We start from the raw sequence: 20,749 nt of genomic DNA on the forward strand, positions 1-20,749 counted from the left end.
GCACAGAGTCTCAAGAATTAGGTAGCTTCCTGGTGTATTAACAAGACACAGGAAACACTTGTATTTACCACAGCCATTCATCACAAATAAAGAACTTATAGACTGGCACAACATTGTAGCTTCCAAGCTGTCTAATTAGCAGTGTTGTCTGGGCTCCATTATACCCCAAGTCTATGGAAATATGGCAGCATTTAGCTCTGTTGGTCATGGCTCAGTCAGGGAAGCAATAGCAGAGTGTTACAATTAGGACTTAGCAGAGGAACCAGGAAGTGAAGGCCTGGCAGGAGAAGGTCACTAACTGAAGCTGAAGCATGAATGGACCAAGTAGAGTTGGCAGTGTGTTTGTGGCTTATTCAGTCAGCTTTCTGAGGGTTCTACAGGAGCTGTTGCCTCTAGGTACCTTCTGCCTATAATAAATCCATGATACACATCTGGGCTGGACATCAGCATGGTTTGTTGCTGCCCAGCAGGACCAGCTCTCATGATGAAGAGGTGGTACAGAATGAGAGAGAGCAGGAAGTGGGACAAACCGTGTGTGTGTGTGTGTGTGTGTGTGTGTGTGTGTGTGTGTGTGTTTGGGAGGGTGTGCATGCATGGTTTGTTGTTGTTTGTTTGTTTTGAATATATGTGGATGTGTACAAGTGGAGGCTGGAAGCTGCTGTTGGGAACCATCCCCAGTCACTATTCTACCTTATTCATTGTGGCTGTATCTACTGATCAGACTCAGAGCTTGCCTATCTGCTGCTAGCCAGCTTGCTCTGGGGATCTCCCAATCTCTGAGCCTTTGTGGTTGAAATTACTGTTGCTTTCCCTACCCATCCAGCATCTATGTGAGATTCTGAGATCAAAACTGCATTCCTCAAGTTTGCACAGCAAGTATTTGACCATTGGACATCTACCAAGTCCCAAGCCTGGCTTTTTGGCATGGGTTCTGGAAGATGGAACTTCCATCTTTCTGCTAGCAAGCAAGCAATATGTGTCACTGAAATCTTGTACTCATCCTCCATTGTATGTGATTCCCAACACCTCTGGAGCAAAATGGCTGGTGTTTTATTGCCAAATACTGTTCTAGGTATTGTAGGGACTTTTAGCTAGAAGCAAAGATTGAAATTCTGGGAAACACTGTTTCCAACTTGACTATTTTGATGATAAAATGCAGATTTAAATAGATTTTCATTAATTTCTTTCATTGCTTAAAATTCAAAATATGCAAATTGAATCTCATGTTGTGCAGAAAATCCCAAAGAGCATCACAAGAATATTTATTATAGAAAATATTTCATTCTCAATTCTCTGTGAATTTGTGCTCTTTGTATGTTTCTAACACACAGAAAGATTTTAATTTCCTTACTTTTTTATTATAGGGTAATAATTTAATAGGAAATATAGAACGATATGTGTAGTTTGTCCTATATAATGTTTATCTACAGCACTTGTGCCAAGACCCCCACTGCTCTTGGACAAGAGGATATGCTGTGTGTAAGGCGGGAGGGGGCAGCTACCCAAGCTAAGTGGATCAAACTGAAGCTGATAACTGTTCCCATTTCCATAGGGTCTAATAACCTTAAAATTCCTTTCCCTCTATAAGTTTATATGTTTGCAGTTAGCATTTGTGTTCTCAAGCTTCTAACCTTACATACACATACAATGTAACGATTGTATAAAAGTTCAATGTTTATGCTTCTCAATAAAGTTGATTTCATTGACTTTGCAAGTCCATACTAAGATTGAAGAATGATGAGAAAGCCCGGGTATTGTGGGAATTATAAAAACGAATCCACCCCGCAATCTCGCTTTCCCACCAGGCCACGTTTTTTGAACCGGTTCCGTTAGGCCTCAATACTAAGCTCCGGTGAGTTTTTGTTATTTCCTCTCAGCAAGCGATATCTCGCTCATATGCAACTCTTTACACACTCCCACAACCATTCATCTAAATAGCACCTATTACCCGGTAAGTAAAGCATGACTCTTAAGGCCTTAATATCCAATCAGATTTATATAATAATAAAATCACAATTTACAAGATGCCAATACGATAATTTTAGAACCAGATAATAATGACAATATTCTAACCCAATTAATCTATTTTGTAAGAACCTGCTTGGTTGTTTAACCTCGTAGGGTCTGGCTCATCCTCATCGTCTGTGTTCATGATGACATCTCCTCCTGCTCCTCACCCTTCTCCTCCTCCTCGCCTGACCTTTTTTCTCCTCCAATTCTAGCTCCACCTCTCTATGCCTGTCCAATCACAGGCCTGTCACTGCCCTAATGTGATTGGGCAGAGGAAATGCTACAGCACCTGGGAACACACTTTAAGAACTTTTAAGATAGATGGAAAAGATTCGGACCTTCATGGCAACAACCAATTGTTTTCAGGCTAGAATGATAGGAGATTGGTAACCAGACTTTATGGGCATTTAAATTCCATTCTGTATGGAGGGTATCAAGCTGAGTCCCTTTTCTTGTCCTCTATCCTCAGGGAAATGCCTCATTTTCTTGTTCACAACCACAGTCTATGCCTCTGACTTTTCTGAGCACCAAGAGTTATTTGGTCCTCCCAGCATCTTCCAAAGAGGAAGCCATTTCAGCCAGTTTTCAATTCCGAACCTGGAATAAGGCGGGACTTCTGCTCTTCAGTGAACTCCAGCTGGTATCAGGCGCTCTCCTTCTCTTGCTCAGTGATGGGAAACTTAAACTGAATCTTCACCAGCCAGGAAAGTCACCCAGTGACATCACAGCAGGTAATAAATGTCTTCCTGCAGGCGAACCATATGGATTTGAAAGATTTCATTATCTCTCTGTCCCTTCTCCATAAATTTTATGCATAGCCAAAAAATTAATATTTGTTTAATAAATGGATACTTGAGTTAATAAGATTATCAGTACCTTTCCTTAGAGGAACTTGATTCCAATTTTCTTCTAAATGTGATTTCAGTATTCAAAGTTCTTATTAGCATAGTTGATAATGATGAGGGAGTAGAAATTTCCATCCATGACCCTTTTACCAACCCAGACAAGTCATCAACCTAGCAGGAGAAAATAGGCTTTGGGGGGAGCAGTGAATGGCCCTGAAAACAGGCCAATAAGTTAACTGGATGTCTTTCAGTGAAAAATTAGACTGTTAAACAGCTATTTTCCAACTTGGTGTGGAAGATGATGGAGACCACACTGGCACCTATATCTATCTATGTCATTTTATACTAATATGCAAATGTACCTTGCAATGGCTGGATATATTTTTTAGAGAGGCAACAGTTTGTACAAAAGTTGCCGTTTGGGCACCAATTGGCACTCTCTGTATTCATTTACAATACAGTATCCATTTGTCAATTAGAGGTAATATAATTAAGGTGACTTTATATGTATCTTGAAACTTAATGTTCAATCTAGGTCAGAGCCGTGGGTGAGGGATATTTTTGTCTCTTCATTAAAATTATATAGCTCGCAACAAGGAATCTCCATCATATTTTTTCATATATAGAATAGCATCCACTGCCGGCAGGTAGAGGTCACATTGGGGTAAATTACTACATTAATTTAATAAATGATCTTTAACAACAATTTATAGATGCTATTGTACTACTCCTCTATATTAACTATGACCAACATTTGCAGAATATGATTGGGGGAGGAAAAAATGAGAAAAGTTAAGATAGAGTTTGCAACTAATAGGAAGAACAAGTATACAAATTGGTGCTACTGTGTTACTTAGCTAGGTTTCTGTTGCTGTGATAAAAGACCATGATCATAGTGAATTAAGAGTGGAAAAGGTTTACTTCACTTTTACTTCAGTATCACACTCCATCATTAGAGGAACTCAGGGCCAGAACCTGGTTCTAATGCAGAGGCCATGGAGGAGTGCTGCTTACTGGCTTTCTCCCCATATTTTGCTCAGACTGCTTTCTGTAAGCATCCAGGACCGCTAACCCACAGAGGTAGCACCACCCACAGTGTAGTAGTAGGCCTTCCTATATCAATCATCAATCAAGAAAATGTACCACATACTCCTCCACAGGCCAATCTAGTAGGGGAAGTTTTTCAATTGAGGTTCCCTCTCCCAAAATAACTCTGGTTTGTGTCAAGCTGACATGAAGCCAGCCAGCACACGAACTTAATGTTTGTATATTCTTATTACCATTTGTGTTCCTGTATTGCTGCAGTTTAAGTTAGGGTCCCAGAAAGTTGGCATCAATTATAATTTTTTGGAGGTACTGTGCTGTGACTTTTTATGTAATGTTCAATGTGGTGGGTTTGTAGTCTGCACAAAAAGACATAAATTAATCAGTGTCGTATGAATAATTAAGAGACTCCTAAAACGAGAGTCTTAAAATGTAAGCTTGTCATTAGTGTGTAGTGTATTGTGATGTATTTGACATCCTTTGAAGTGGTTATGGCCATAGCCTAATTTTCAGCATCTTAAGGAAAGTGCTTCAGTACAGCCATACTGTAGTGAGTTGCATGAAGCTAACTCACTCCCAACCTTTTCACAGGAATATATAGTTAATAAATTACTAGGTATAGCACTGTAAAGAATACCCTAAGTGATTTTAAAAATCTCTAAATGAGTGTTTGAATACAGACACGGCATAATCCATTATGTTACCACGTGACTTTATATGATTATTTTCATAGCTTATAATAAGGAATCTAACTATGAGTGTCAGTGCAGCAAAATATATTACACTGAAAATAGAAAATGTTGGCCTAGCAACTCTCTCTACTCTCATTTTTCCAGTTTCTTTCAAAATTATATATTTAATAATTATGGAAGTTTAAGCCATCCTTACATAATGAAAAGATTTAGTATCATATAATACCAATCCCACAGTCATACATCGCTTTATTTAAAGTCATTATAATCCAACAATTGATTTGATTGTCAAACATTATCAAGTGAATCCCAAGTGGGCCTATTATATACATATTAATTTTTGTGAATTTCAATAAAGCAAATGGACTTTTTATTAACAAATAAATTCCTTAAATGGTAGTTGAGTGCTTGGTCAGTTTCTTTTCTCATGGGAAATGACCTTCCATTTGTGACACTTTGGGGTATTATACTAAATTTTTCATCATATAAGGATGGCTTAAATATTCATAGTTATTATACATAGAAAATAGTAATCTTAAGGGTTTGAAATTTTCAAAATATTTTTACCTTTTATAGTGGAAAAACCCAAATTATATGGAGAAAGAACTGAATTATGCAAATATTTAAATTATCAGGCTAAGTTTGTAATGGGATGTGCCGTTGACAAACTGTCATTTGGAATTTGAAAATATTATGTGAACCTAAGCCATCCTTGAAATATTAATGATAGTATATTAGCCTAAATCATGAAATGTTTTAGCAGTGCTTTGAAATCCCTCATGACACAAGATAATTTCAGCCCTTGTCATTGTTAGAGATGTCAAATCAAAGCTGATCCAGATGACATCAAGGACCTAATGTAACAAAGACATTACATTTTCTTATTGAAAATGAAATTCTTTGTTGTCAAGTTGGAGGCTCCTACAATGGTTTTATTGTTTTGCTTAATGGTGAAAAACAGTCTGATGACCAAGCTTTTTGGCCCTATAGCAGAATGTGCCTGTCGTAAGCCTGCCTGTGCTATCTGAGGTATGTCTGCTGTTTTGATAGACATTTGCAAGCCTTGTGTTCCTGGAAGCGGTATAGCCCTCCTGGTGTGTCTCGTCCAGAAAAAGGCATTTTTACAGTTCTGTCTCATCCCTTTTCCTTGTTAAATTCTTCCTTCCTTCCTACTGTAAACCTGTCACCTTTAAACTTCTGCCCTCCACTGAAGTGATCGTCACCAACGACCCCAGTATTTTCACTTTGATGGGAGCTATCTAGTGATCTGGGTCCTTAATTCTGGCTAGTGATGATGGCAAGTGTAGGATTGCTGGTGATTTCAGAGTGCCGAGGTATATCTGGGAATGGGTACCACTCTTCAGAGATTCCTTGAGTGATGGCATACATGTAATTGCCTTCTGGACCTTTGCAGAGGATCTACTCTAAGTGACAGGTTTAGTTCTTTTCTTTATCCATCTTCTCTTCTAGATGCCTGTTACAGTCTCAGCAGAGGCCAAGGGCAGCTAAGCTGTCAGACCGTTTCTATAGCAATTTACAACAGGCCTGGAGATCACCTGGAAGAAAGCAGATAAAAACCCCTTGCTGTAATTTCTGTGGTGATGTAGTTTGAGCCAAAGACAGGGGTTGAAGGGTTTAGTTGAGGAAGAGTAGGTTCTAGAACAATCCTAGTCTCCCTAGCATCTGCAATTGCAAACACCTCTATTTAGTATTCAGTTCTTGCTCTTGTAGTTGAGTGTTTCCCCTCCCTAAATCACCCAAGCATTTGGAGTTTGAACACATTGAGTCTGTGGCTTGTTGCAAGACTAGGGACATACCTGGAGACTCACATGAGCAGCTTGACACAAAAGTATGAAGAATGACATAAACCTTGGGGTTGTGTTCACTGACTGATAATGTCTAGAAACCAAATGCTGGCTGTTGATTAAATGGTTTTGGGACATAAGGGTAACTCTGTTTGGTATTTTTCTAATATTAATCTAGAGGGATGGAGGAATGGAATAAAGATGAAGGAATTGACAAAAGGGAAATTAGTCATTCCTGTAGTCATCTTAGTATGCATTGCTGGGGCCACCCTATCTGATGGAAGCAATGTTAAAGGGGGAAGGACTTGTTTTAGCTCATGGCTTTGGGGAGTTTCAGTCCATCTTGCTGGGAAATGTGTGTTGAACCAATATAATTCATTATGGTAGGAACAAATGTGTGATAGAGGAGCCTGCTCCTATCACATCTGCTCAGAAAGCAGAAAGGCCAGCACTAGGTGATCTACAGCTTTCAAAACTTGGTTCTAGTGACCTGCTTTCTTTAGCTAGGCTCTACCTCTTGAAAGTTTCAAAGTTGCATCACCTGGAGATCAAGCTTTCAGATGATGAACCTGCAGTGGGACATTAAGCATCCATACAGCAACACTAGGTATTCACATTCTTCAGATGAGGAAGAGATTTGGTATTCCTGTGGTTTACACATTAATCTTGTTTTGTTTTGTTTTGTTTTTTGATCAGTGCACATCCATGATTATGAAATAGTGTTTTCATTTGTCTGCTTGCCTTCTTGATGTTTTGAGATAGGGTCTTAGAAGCTGACCTGGAACTCACTATGTAGACAGGGTTGGCCTTGTACTAATAGTCCTTTTCTTGTTTCTTCCTTCCAAGTGCTGAGATTACAGGCATACACCACCACGGGCAGCCTAGACCTGGTCTTGGTTTCCTCTCATGATCCTACTGTAACATACTTACTGATGTTGGCATTCTGAGAGTTCAACAGGATCACGTCAGGTCCTTCTTCTGGTCCTGTATGCCAGGAGCCTCTCAAAGCTTAGCTGATGGTGACATGCCATATTGTCAGTTCTGGCTTTTCTCCTTCTCAAAGTCATTTAATGTGAAGAAAAATAATGAGAGCACCTGCCTTATATGCAGAGTAAGTTGTGGTTTTAGAGTTAGGTAAGGACTTTGACTTTGCTTTCTTGCTTATTGGATTGGTAACACCTGAGGTAATTGTTTACTCTGACCTACATTAATTATCTATACACTTAAAGTGAGCATAATAACCACTGTGGTGTAAATTACACAATACCCAGAAAGCACCAAATGGTACTTGTGAACAAAAACTTGATAACATTATTAGAATTATTACTTTATTAGTATTCCAACAATATAGTCACTCCCCAGATTTTAATGAATGGAGGCTGTGGTATATAGTTCAGTGGTGGGCTAGTTGCCTCCTCCGGGCACTGGCCTTGATTCCCAGAATGGAACAGGAATTATGAGTAATGGCTGTTATGGTTTTCATGTGAAACACTCCCCCTTCCCCTACCTCCATGGCTCATGGCCTAAGACTCCTGATTCCCAGCTATGGGTGATGTTTTGGGATTATGGAAACTTTGAGGCTGGAGGCATGGCTGCAAGAAGTAGGATACTGGTTATGGGCCACTGAGGGTTATAGCTCTACCCTACCTTGGGTCTGATCTCTTTCTGATTTTTGTCCCCACTCCTGGAATGGAAATAATTTCAGCTACACACTCCTGTCACCAGGAATTCTGCCATGCCCTCTAGCTATCAGCCACAATAAATCTTCCTTCTTTTAAAAAAGATTTTTCCGGGGTGTGTGTGTGTGTGTGTGTGTGTGTGTGTGTGTGTGTGTGTGTGTGTGTGTAGGTGGGTACTCATAGAGGCCAGAAGAGGGTTTCAGGGCCTCTTGAGTTACAAGGAGTTACCATAGGTTGTGAGCTGTTCAGTTCAGTTACTTCCGTCCTCCAGAAGAGTGGCAAGCATTATTAACCACTAAGCTATTATTCTAGCCTTTTAAACTTTTCCTTTCTTAACTACTCTGTCACAGTTATTAAAAATAACTAATTAAGTAGCACTAGAATTGAGTTGTGTAGTATACCTAATTAAGGAAAATGTACCAATTGCATGATTCCTTCTCTTCCTCCTTTAATAGAAGGGGAGCCTTCTGATCCAACTGAGAGATAGTAAAGTGAAAGAGGATGTGATTTACTAGGTAAGGCTAGTTGGGATGTGACAGGGATCATGTTTTAACTTGACCAGTCTATCCCATTGACAGGCGATAAGTCTCCTCCACATGTAAATGATGTCTATTACTCAAAATTTCAGCTTTCTAAAGGGTTCTCTGAAAGTGTGGCCCCAGTTCATAACCTGCTGGCTTGTTAAATGGATGCATTTCATGGTGCCAAATTGCAGAGTGGGGCAGTCCTTCCAGTCTTTTGTTCATAATCTAACTTGGCTTCGGTATGGAAAGTAGGATTCCAAAGGCCTCCCCAAGCCTTTGGTTTAATTCTGTCCTGTGCCCAATCAGCAGATGCCAAGGGCATCACCACAGAAAGTGTGCTCTTTGGACCAGCTCTGGCTCTCTGCAGGACTTGTATGAATCCATGAGTGTGAAAACAGACATAAAGCTTTTAGAAACAGTTATAGCACAAAGATATCCCTGTAAAGTATACACACACTTTTTAGGCATTTTTTTTTAATGTTTCAATTCCAGTTTCTGTTTTCTGTGTATGGATGTTTTGTCTGCATGTACACCTGAACCTGAAGGTCAGAAGAGAGTATCAGATCCCCAAGGGGTTTAAGTGACAGATGATAGCAAAATAACATGTAGCTGCTAGGAATCAAATCCTGGTCCTCAGAAAGAGCAGGCAATGCTCTGAACCACTAGCCATCTCTTCAGTCCATGCACCTGTAGTTATGTCATTTGATTATACAGTAGTTCATTTTATCATATGTTATAAAAGTATAACTGTGCAAGCCAGATGAGGTGGGCTCATACCTTGGACCCCAGCACTTGGAGGCTGAGACAAAAATCCATGGTTACAATTTTGAAATCAGCTTGGGCTATATATAAAACTCTGTTGCTGAAAAAGAGAACAAAATCAAGGCTGGGGAGATTATCCAGTGGATAAAGCACTTGGGGAACCACAGTGAGGACTTGGGTCTGGACCCCTAAATCTTCCAGTCTTTTGTTCATAATCTGACTTGGCTTCGGTATGGAAAGTAGGATTCCAAAGGCCTCTCCAAGCCTTTGGTTTAATTCTGTCCTGTGCCCAATCAGCAGATGCCAAGGGCATCACCACAGAAAGTATGTCTGGATTAATAAATTCAAACATGGTAGCAAGTCTTTCTAAGTCTAGTGCACTGTATGGCAAGACTGGAAGCTGAGATGGGAAAATTCCCAGCAGTTAGCAAGTCAGCTAGTTCAGCGAATGCCACAATGCAGAACAAGAGACTTTAAAGCAGGTAGAGGAGGATTGGTGCTAGAGGTTTTCTGGCCTCCATGAGCCTGATGTGGCATGTATATGATTGCTCTCACAGACAGAGGCACAGGCACAGGCACACACACTCACCCACTCACAATCATTGCAGAATACATTGGGAAATGAATATTCATCAGCATAGCTATTTGAAAAGCAAAGACTAAGAAGGAAACATAAGGAGAAACATTGGAGTTATGCATGGAGGATCCATCTATGCTTTGGGGCTGAAGAGATGGCTCAGAGGTTAAGAGCACCAACTGCTCTTCTAGGGGTCCTAAGTTCTCAGCAACCACATGGTGGTTCACAGCCATTTGTAAAGTAAAATTGGGCTTGCCTCAGCAGCCCATATACATGCATGTGTTGGGGACAGCTTAGAGGACACACGGGGATCAGAGATACAGCTGGGAGCATGTGTTCTTGTGGATTAAGTATCTAAGGGATTGTCTGCATTCTGCCTCCTAAAGGAAGTGCTACAAGGGGACATTCTGCTGAATTGGGGACATTGGATGAGTTTAGTCCAATCTTACTCAGTCACGAGTTATATAACCCTGTTCTGTCTTTTTAATTGAGTACCTTCTGAGAAATTGGTCTAAACGTAAGAATCCAGCCTGTCTTCTTTACTTCTGTGTCCGTGTTGAAAAAATATTCTTTTCTTGTATGATAGAATAGTATTTTAACTCTTGAGTAAGATTTCTGTCCCTTTTAGTACATCCATGACAGAGCAATGTGACCAATGTAAGAGAGTTTTGGTGCATTTTCATACTGTAATTGTGAGGGAACCACACTCAGTGTAAAAAAGCAATTTAACTGGCTCCTTGGGCTTTGTAGGGTGACAGAGCTTTTGTTTACTGCCTTGGATGTTCTCTGGCTGTAAGAGTGACTGGCGAATCCACCATAGAGAGCTCAGCTTCCCTATCCACATTTGGCCTTGGACAAGGCCATTGTAGTTGTAATTGCCTTTGACAGGAAGAACAATGACATGAGTGCTGTCTTAGAACTAGAGATGTTTTAGTGGAAACTCCTTGGTTTTTATTATAGCAACATTAAATTTATATAAAATTGTGAGTCTAATTAGAATTGTGTCTCTTATGTACAAAGAGTGAGAGCGAGCAGGGTAAAGTAAGAGAAAGAGAGAGAGCAAGAACAAGAGACAGAGAGCATAAGAGATCAAGTGAGAGAGAGGGAGACAGAAATGAAAACAGAAAATTAGTTCTAAGTTATTTGACAGTCATAGTCCTCAAATTCCTGTGAATTTGAATCAAGGAGTGTTGGACAATCCTAGAGGGAAATCATTCCTGTGAGCCTCTTTTCATGAAGGTTTTCTCCAGCAATCTTAGGTAGAAGCTATGCATATAACTTTATGTTTAATCTATGTGGGGTTCTTTCAAAAGACATTTAGTATACAATATATTGTTTTGATGTCTTTAGTGTTCGATAATTTCATATAGGCAGAAAATGTGTTTTGATCAAATCTACCTCCTATTCATTCCTTCCCTTATCTCCAGCAACCCCTTTCCCCTTCTAATATGTACTCTTAAAACAAAATAAAACAAAAACCAAACAAGCAAAAACCAACAACTCATTTAGTACACTTAGCTACTTATATGTACATGGGCTCTACTTTGAAATTTTGATTAATACTATTCTAATAAGGTTCTGTCTCTTTCTGTCTCTCTCTGTCTCTCTGTCTCTGTCTCTGTCTCTGTCTCTGTCTCTGTCTCTCTCTCTCTCTCTCTCTCTCTCTCTCTCACTTGCTCACTTACTTTCCTCTCTCCGTCTCAACTTACTATTTTCCTATTCTGCCTTCCAACTCCTAATCTTCCTGTATCATCCATCCTCCCAAATTGTAGGATTATGGGCACATCCTTCACACTTGGTATGGGGGAATAACTTAAGTAGCATCCCCTTATCTGAGGTTTTACTTTCCACAGCCTCAGCAACAGTGGCCAACTATGGTCTGAAAATACTAAATGGAAAAAATACCAGAAATAAGCTGTTCACAGAGCTTAGATGATACCTACAGTCTATTTTTCTATTCTAGTCTGAGTTACTGCTGGTTGACTGTGCCTACTTTGCAAGTTGTACTATGTATATGCAGAAAAAGACACAGTTATGTATGAGATTGCAGGCATGCATGGGTGTTTTATAATGTATCCCTCAGGTAAGGTGGGGCTGCGGCAGATGCCAATACTGCATTCAGTTTAGTGTACTGCTGCTCACAAGCAGCTGCCTCCTGTTTACTACTGAGAGCTATTCCTCTGCCTCCTTTCCCTAGGTGCTGGCTTAGATGACGGCCAGTGGCATTCTGTCTCCTTGTCTGCTAAAAGGAGTCACCTGAGTGTGGTTGTGGATGGCCACATCAGCCCTGCTTCTCCTTGGCTGGGGCCCGAGCAGGTTAATTCAGGAGGCATCTTTTATTTTGGAGGTAAGCAAAGGAGTCACATGATGTGGTCCACTGGATCCTATTTGTGTTCCCGCTTCTGTGTCTTGGAGACAGTCTCTCTCATGCTTTAAGCAGGGGCTACCCTCGGGACTAATTTTCAACTCTCTTTAAACATGAAAATGTCGAGTGGATCAAAATGACAAATTGTGACCTAAAATGAATTCCTACAAGGCAGACTTCCTTATACTTACTGTTTCCATAATGAGGTTTATTTTAAGTAGGTCACTTTCTTCAGTTCTTATCTTCAAGCCTTGTTAGATTCTCCTAGTGTTAAATGGCCCTTACCATGTCTTCTGATTTGATGGGTTGATTTCTTTGTGGTGTTTCTCCCCCCTGGTCTCACTCCTAGCTTCCATAGAACAACATTCCAACTGCTTCCTCTCTGCCCAGTGCAGAAAGCAGTATTATGCTACTGGACAAATAATTAAGCATAATTAATCATAGCAACTCATTCTCTTTGCTGAAGAAAAACAAATATACTGGTACATTTGATAAAACTGGGATACTGGCCTTCGGCATCAGCCTTTTCCTTAGGGAGCAAGAACAGATGAAGTGCTTAATCATCTTGTGGATGGTTGATTGGAATAAAAGCTTGGGAAAGCAGATTAGTTGCAGGAGAATGAGATTTCGCAACGGAAACAAACACAATAGACTCTGACATAAGGAGTGCAGTTCAGTAGACAGATGTAACTATGTCCTAGTGCTTTCTTTCTAAATTACTATTGCTTGGCTATTGCCTGACTGCAGTTTAATAGTAACTTCTGGGGCCAGGGAGGTACACTGGTGGTTAAGAGTTCATAGTGCTTGTCTAGTGCATCAGGGCTTGGTTCCCAGAACCCACGTCAGGTAGCTCACAACTATTTGTGGAAATATTACTGTTTACATAATGAGATTTAAGTAGGTCCAGTTCCTGTGGAGCTGATGACCTCAGCCTTCTATTGTGCATGCATGTGCATGTTCTTGAGCATGCATGTGCGCGCACGCACACACACACACACACACACACACAAATCATTAAAATAACAACTAATTCTAGAGCCATTATTTGATATGAGAATGATTTTCAATCTTGATGGATTACCAATAAAATACAAATCATGAAGGAAACCGTCCTGCAGTTTTCCTTCGTTCCGTGGGTGATCTACGAACGGGAACTTGAGGTCCTGCAAGTAAATGGGTGATAGGGGAAACAAAGAGACTGACACCAGGAAAGAGTTCTTATCGAGGTGTAATCTTTACTTAGTGAAACGGAATATTTATACATAGAGGCAACACAGGTATGCATATAACAACTAGGTGAGAACGGAAAGGCGGGCACATCAACGCTAGGAATTCCAGGCAAAGGCTTCCAGGACAGGAAAGGAGATCAAAGTATTAGTCTCTATGAAAACTGGGCTTTCAGTTCTGGCTTTAATCTCTCGGGCTGGCTCCAGCCCCCTGGTGAGTCGAGTTGAGGTGTTGTCTCTGGAGTTGGTTGAGACCTCTCCGAGAAATCAGCAGGGTTCCCACAAATCATTTTCTAAGAATCGTAATAAAGGTACAGACTAGTCCACTAGAGGCTTAAATACAAATTAAAACAAAACAAAACAAAACGAAGTGGAATAAGGAAGACAAAACCAAGGGGCTGGTGAGGTGGCTGAGTGGTTAAGAATCCCTGCTGCCCTCACAGAGGGCCTGAGTCGGTTCCCAGCACCCATAATAAGGCTCATTCCACCTGCAACTCCAGCTTCCTGGGATCCAACATCCTCCTCTGACTTCTGCAGGTACCTGCACTCGCATATTCACCCCCACACAGAAGCACACACATATACGTAATTAAAAACAAAATCTGTACGAAACAAAATCTATGCAATCCACCACTGCAGAGGCAGCCAAAGGCTATAATTTCAAGTGATGTAATTGCTATGGGTGATATTTGTTCTGGACTAAGCTGCTTTACAAGATATGATGGATTTTGTGATAACCTATAGAAATGTATAGATGTTTAATCAATAGTAAGGTATATGGTAAAACCTAACACAGAACTCTTCATCCAAAGGAAAATATTTAGAACAGTGAAAGAGATACTAAAATCCCCAGTACAAAGCATATTGTTAAAGGATCCAAAATAAAAATAGAAGCTTGGGTAAAACTGTTAATAAATCATGAAAATGGAATTGTCTTTCTTAGAGCATTTCATGTCCTTTATGTTCAAATTTAGTAATCCTTGGCTATTTTATGCATTTCTCTTTTGCTACTGTGTTTATTCACACTGTAATATTTTAGAGTGAAATATATGCATGCTGTAATTTTTGTTTATTATGATACACATGTCGCACTCTATACTATTCTAAAATGGTTTGGATTCACCGAGATTTACAGCAACATTGCAGGGTTGCTGAGATTTTCACTGTGCACTCCCCAGGCTAGTTTACTTTGTCGTCTACATATCACAACATATAGACATTTCAAGGGATTATCAGTGACTTTTGTGTATTTGTGTGTGTGCATGTGTGTATGTGAGTGTATGTGTGCTTGTGTGTGTATATGTGAGCGAGTATATGTGTGTGTGAGAGTGAGTGCTTGTGTGTGTATGAGTATATGTGCATATGCATGTGTGTGCATCTGTGTATATGTGTGTGTGTGTCTGTGTGTGTGTATACAGAAGCATGTGCCTAGTGGTGCATGTGTGGAGGCCAAAGAAGGCTTATCGTCTAGTCTGTCATTATCCTGGAGAAAGGTTGTCAGCCAGCAAGCTCAAGTGATGCTCCTAGCTTTACCTTTCCTTAGCTTGGTCAGAGGGAATGTGCACTGCCATGCCTAGCTTTTTGTTTGGCTTCTAGGGACTCAAACTCACTTCCTCATTGTTGTATAAGTACTTGTATCCCTAGAGCCATCTCCCAATCCCTCTAACGACATTCAAGAAATCCACATCAATTCATGCATATCATAAATAAATGTTTGTTTCTCTAGGATGGTCTAGGTAGATGATTACTACCTCAATTTAGAGTATATTTTTATTTTCCTGCTTTTATACCATATATAGTATGCTTAAAAGATACGTTACAAGCCGGGCGGTGGTGGTGCACGCCTTTAATCCCAGCACTTGGGAGGCAGAGGCAGGTGGATTTCTGAGTTCAAGGCCAGCCTGGTCTACAAAGTGAGTTCCAGGACAGCCAGGGCTACTCAGAGAAACCCTGTCTCGAAAAACCAAAAAAAAAAAAAAAAAAAAAAAAAAAAAAAAAAAAAAAAAAAAAAAAAAGATACGTTACAGAGCTTCCTCTGTAAAACCCCAACACCAATCCCTTTAATATATGCCCCGCAGGGTCTTGACTACCCCAACATTTTTAGGATTTAGCTTCATGCTTTCAGAGCCTGACTGAGAAGTTCAATCCATATAACGGTCTTACTAGGATTTAGGGACGGGGAATTCTGTGTCCCCAAAACATTTGAGGCAGAAGATTCCAACTGGGCATCACATCTTTCCGGGAAACGGGGATTATTGACAGAGGTACGTTTTGGGGAAGGGATGAGGTAGAGTCCCTAAGATGCACCTGGCTTGATTGTTAGACTGTCATTGGCTGTGGGATAAACACATGCTTCAAATTTCTAGCTGAAAGCTTTGTGTCCCTCCCCAGCATCATGTCACTGTTGGTCACCATTGAAAACTTTTTGTTATATGGGCAGGGGACCCTTTATCACTGGAGCTTTACTTTTATCTAGATAGAACAGTTTTGAGGTGGTTAATTCTTTACCAGTTTATATTCAAGATTAAAAAAAAAATCCACATATTCTGAGAAACTTCCCATGAACTCGCCTTTGCTTTTCTCCAAATTCAACTGCAAGTTCAAAGAGATGGTGACTGAATCCAGTCATGCTAAACTAGCCAGCATACTTTAGTGTCAAGAGTTCCTCTGCCCCAACAGCCTGGCTTCTGTCCCCACTCTGCAGTCTTCAGAGGGCCTGTCCCATTGGCTGTCAGGATGGAGGGTTACTTCTCAAAGAACAGAACTCCATATGCCACACAAAACAGCCACTATTTATCTATCACCTTAGTCTTTCTTCTCTTAACCTTTCTTCTTTCAAATGAGTGCATTTCAAAAAAAAAAAAAAAAAAAAAAAGTCAGAGCACACTGTGGGATGGCCCTCAGTGCATTTGATCACTTATAAGCCATACATTGAAAAACTTGGTTCTCTGTGCACATAGAGGATAGTTGAGTGACTAATTTCTGTAAATTCTCTCATGTAATCATTTTTTTTTCATGGATAGCACAGTGTGCATCACAACTTGGAGATTATGCTAACTGAGGTATAGAATACTCACATTCAAGTTCCCTTTATAAAGAAAGCATCAGGTATCTAAGGACCTGGCCACACCACCATGAAATAGCAACTCACTTCTGAAAGAGCAGCATACAGTGGTAATTTATGTGTCATCTCTGGAGGTATTTAACATGATGACTGCCTCTGGTAATGGATCCATCCATCAATTCAGCATTGAAAATTCTCCAAGAGTCTTCCAACTTTCATCTTGAATAGATTCAATATTCAGCTTCCTCCTGATATTGCTTTATTATCCTGGTATTTTTTTATCATTGTCTTCAAAGACCTGATGTAAGCCTTCTTTGTTCTTGGAATTTCTTGCTTACTGAGCGTTGTGTCCAGGAACATGAAGTCCCCAGGATCTGACTCTTGGTATTGTTTATGACTTTATTACCTTTTTTTTTGCGATACACTTTGCCCTGTCTTGTTTCCCACAGGCATGCTGCATGAATTAACCAATTTTAAAATAGTTTAAGATGTGTTAGGCAACACCAGCAGTGGAAGAGAGTAGCTAAGTGGTTTACATTCCTAGTATATGAGAACTATCAAGTGTTCTTGAACTATTATCCTTTCTTCTGTATTCTGACATTCTTAATTATATAATAGGTCATCTACAAGGAGATTGTTATAGCCATGCACTTGCATGGCTCTTTCTGAATCTTTGCTCTGAGTAGGACAACTACAACAGACTAAAGCAATTATTCACTGCAAGTGTAGCTCATGAACCAATGGGTTTTACCGGGGCTCCTTACAGAAACACAGGTGGTTCACAGGTAGCTGAATTACAGAATGCTTACTGCAGCATGAATCATAGACTACTGTAGCTGTGTTTCTGGAATTATCTTCACAATGTCCAGACTGCTTTACTGGAAACACCTCTCCCAAGCAATTTTCTTATTGTTTATATAACCTGGGGGGACGAGGAGGTCTTTCCATTGGAGGATATAGTTATAGAACAGTGTACAGGAGAATTTTAATTACTGTAAATATACATATTGCTAAGTACATCAAATCACTATCCAAAAACCTGTGATTGCCTTTTGTTTATATATTAAATTTGAAACTTCGGAATTTCCATTAAAATCAAAATAACATATTTCAGAGTGCCTGCTAATAGTTTTAAATAATACTGGCCTTTACTTGCCATGTAAATTTATTTTGCTGGGAAAAGATAGCATTAAAGAGACGAGTCCTTGGTGAAAAAAATTGAATTGTAATGGAAATTTCCAGGTGGAAAAGTAGTGTAGAGGAATTAAGAAGTTGCTGTTTCTCTTCTAATTCTGTGAAATTGTAGTGGTGGCTGACAGCCGTAGCAGCAAAGGAAGATTGATGGAAAATATGTAAGTGAAATATATGTGCTTATGCTCCATAAAATTATTTACTTCACTTGAATAAACATTTAGAACATCATTAAACCCAAGCAGTAATGGTTAATATTATATTTGTTATTTAAATAATAAGAACAAATCTTAAATGTTAGAAAAAATCAGCATAAAGAGAACATTGTTTGCTGAGCCAAAGAATAAATAAAACCAAACAGTGAAATATTCTTTGACATTTAGCCATTTGTATTTGTCAAATATATATGTGACTCTTACATGTATAAGGAAATAAAGTTTTTAATCAAATAAAGAGTTAGTAATTTTATTCCAGATCAATATATCTCCTTTCTCAGATAGTTAGCTTTAAGTACAAAGGCATTTCATTATTATCGATTTATCTTTTCCTGTCTTCAGTGTACACTTATCCTAGTTTATGCTTTGAGATTTCCAACCTAAAGACCAGGTTCCCTGCTTACATTATAGAATATTTGACACTGCTGGCTGGTATATTTAGGATTTTGAAACCAATAACGAAACTTCCAAATTTAGATCAAGCTAAAAAGTGGTGCACCCAGTTATTACAATTCTAGAAACTTCCTTTGAATCCTATGGAAATAAAAAAAAATACTTTGTATGAATTTAGATGAAACGAATAATGATTCCAGAGGGTTTATTTCTCCCCTCTAATACCGAGGATAATCAAATGTATGTTTTATTTACTTATTTTTCCTTATAAATTCTGCTGTGATCCCAAATACTGATTTTTTTTGTACAAGGTACTATGGCTTTACTTTGGTTTGCTCTTATCAGGTTGTCCAGACAAAAGCTTTGGATCCAAGTGTAAGAGCCCTCTAGGTGGATTTCAAGGATGTATGAGGCTCATCTCCATCAACAACAAAATGGTAGATCTGATTGCAGTCCAGCAGGGGTCCCTTGGCAACTTCAGTGACCTTCAGATAGACTCATGTGGCATCTCTGACAGGTAAAGACAGCCCCGCATCTCCCCATTGATGAATTAAAAAATTCTATAATTAATATATATATATACACATGCATATACATGCTACTATCTATTATACCAGAAATGAATTGTATCTATATTAAAAATAAATCTAGCAATTGTTTTATATAACATTTCAAATAATGATATTAATATAATTAATATAATTAATATTAATAGATATAATAGATGTGACTATGTTAATTACATGTAAATATGCTACCATCCTACAAAACTCATCCTGTTTTATTTATTGTTTAATCTTGTGTGTGATGTTGTGTGTGTGTATGTGTGTGTGTGTAACTCATATGGTAACTCAGGTTATCATGCTTATACAGCAAACAATTTAACCACTGGGACATTTTCCCTGCCATGCTATAGTTCTAGATGTTCATACATGTACCAAAACTGTATCATTAATCTCAATACAGTATGTCACTCAAATGGTAAAATTGATTGTTAGGTACATGTAAACCAGAGACCGATGTGATAGGTTATCAAGCTGGCTTTGAGAGCCCTGATTGTTGGGTATATTCAGAGACAGAGGAACAGGACTTGGGACTATTCTAATGTTCGCTGTCACAGCTCATTAGTGTCTTCTGTGTATAAGCAGGAGAATCACTTCCCCTCAGAATGCTGGGAGTGTTGTATTGATCAAGGTGTGAGCATAAACCCATAAACTCAGTAGGAGCACAGGCATGGGACATAGCAAGGCAAGATTTGAGAGTTAATTACAGAGGATGGGCGACTTCTGACTTAATAACCCACAGTTAGTAATAATTAAAAACTATAGGTAGGCCTGGGCCACTGTAGTGAAGGAGTCATATTAGCCATGCTTTGTAACCAAGGTGGCTAAATTTAATTACTGAGTTTGATGGAATATCACACTATTGCAGATACCAGACCCTGAATAAGCACATACATGCTTATGAATATTTAAGTCTACCTTCCTGAAGTCTTGACGGCAGCTATGTGAGAAATAGGGAAAAGGATGTGTGGACAGGTTAGGCTGGCTAGGAAAACAGAGTCCAGCCCCAAAGCCAGGAGGAAGTCAGAATTGCATCCCTGCCAGGCCATACAACATTATGGGTATACATTAGCATTATGGGTGGTTAATCTTTCATCCACACATAATAAATGGATCATTTAATGGTTTAATAAATTATAATTTAAAATAAGTGGAAACATAAAAATTTGACAGGAACTTAATATAATACAACCTTTTTTTTTCCTATTACTTTTTAAAAAGTTTAGCTGGGTAGGACCAAAGTTACTCATAAAGGTAGTATACAAACAAAGACACAGGTGCTCACTCAAATATACATGTTTCTTCATGCATGTACTTTCAACTCATATAGTCTTTTTTTTGATACAAAGAGTTATTTTATTATCCTCTTTGGAGAAATATGCATACCTTCTATTTCTATAAAAGTATGTAGGATCCATGACTCCCTGTCCTTTCAATGGAAAAAATAAGATGGGACAGTACTTGGCTATCATGATGACTGATATAAAATTCAAGTGGTTTTATCTCTTTTGGGACATAATGAGGAAGGGGTTATTTTTTTCTTTTTATTTATTAGATATTTTCTTTATTTACATGTAAATTTCTCCATTCCCAGTTTCCCCTCTAAAAAACAAAGAAACAAACAAAAACAAATCCCACCTGCCTCCCCACTCCCCATGCCTGCCACCCCACCCTCTCCTGCTTATAGGCCCTGGCATTCCCCTACACTGGGGCACCGAACCTTCAAAGGGCTGAGGTCCTCTCCTCCCATTGATGATCGAATTTGCAATCCTCCACTATACACACGCTGCCAAA

The 20,749-nt window shown here is 39.3% G+C and overlaps 1 protein-coding gene across 3 annotated transcripts in view; it reads left to right on the plus strand.

Moving 5' to 3' along the window:
* Cntnap4 (contactin associated protein family member 4) overlaps window positions 1-20,749 on the plus strand; it is a 353,495-nt gene that overhangs the window by 178,841 nt on the left and 153,905 nt on the right. For 2 of the 3 annotated variants that reach the window (XM_031341494.1, XM_031341492.1), the window contains exons 8-10: window positions 2,480-2,741; window positions 12,136-12,285; window positions 18,738-18,909. In XM_031341494.1, coding sequence (XP_031197354.1) covers window positions 2,480-2,741; window positions 12,136-12,285; window positions 18,738-18,909 — 584 coding nt within the window. The remainder of the gene's footprint in view (window positions 1-2,479; window positions 2,742-12,135; window positions 12,286-18,737; window positions 18,910-20,749) is intronic. The other variant, XM_031341493.1, reaches the window with a different exon arrangement.

Source organism: Mastomys coucha, unplaced genomic scaffold (genome assembly GCF_008632895.1).
Source record: "Mastomys coucha isolate ucsf_1 unplaced genomic scaffold, UCSF_Mcou_1 pScaffold22, whole genome shotgun sequence".
In the NCBI taxonomy this organism is placed as follows: Eukaryota; Metazoa; Chordata; class Mammalia; order Rodentia; family Muridae; genus Mastomys; species Mastomys coucha.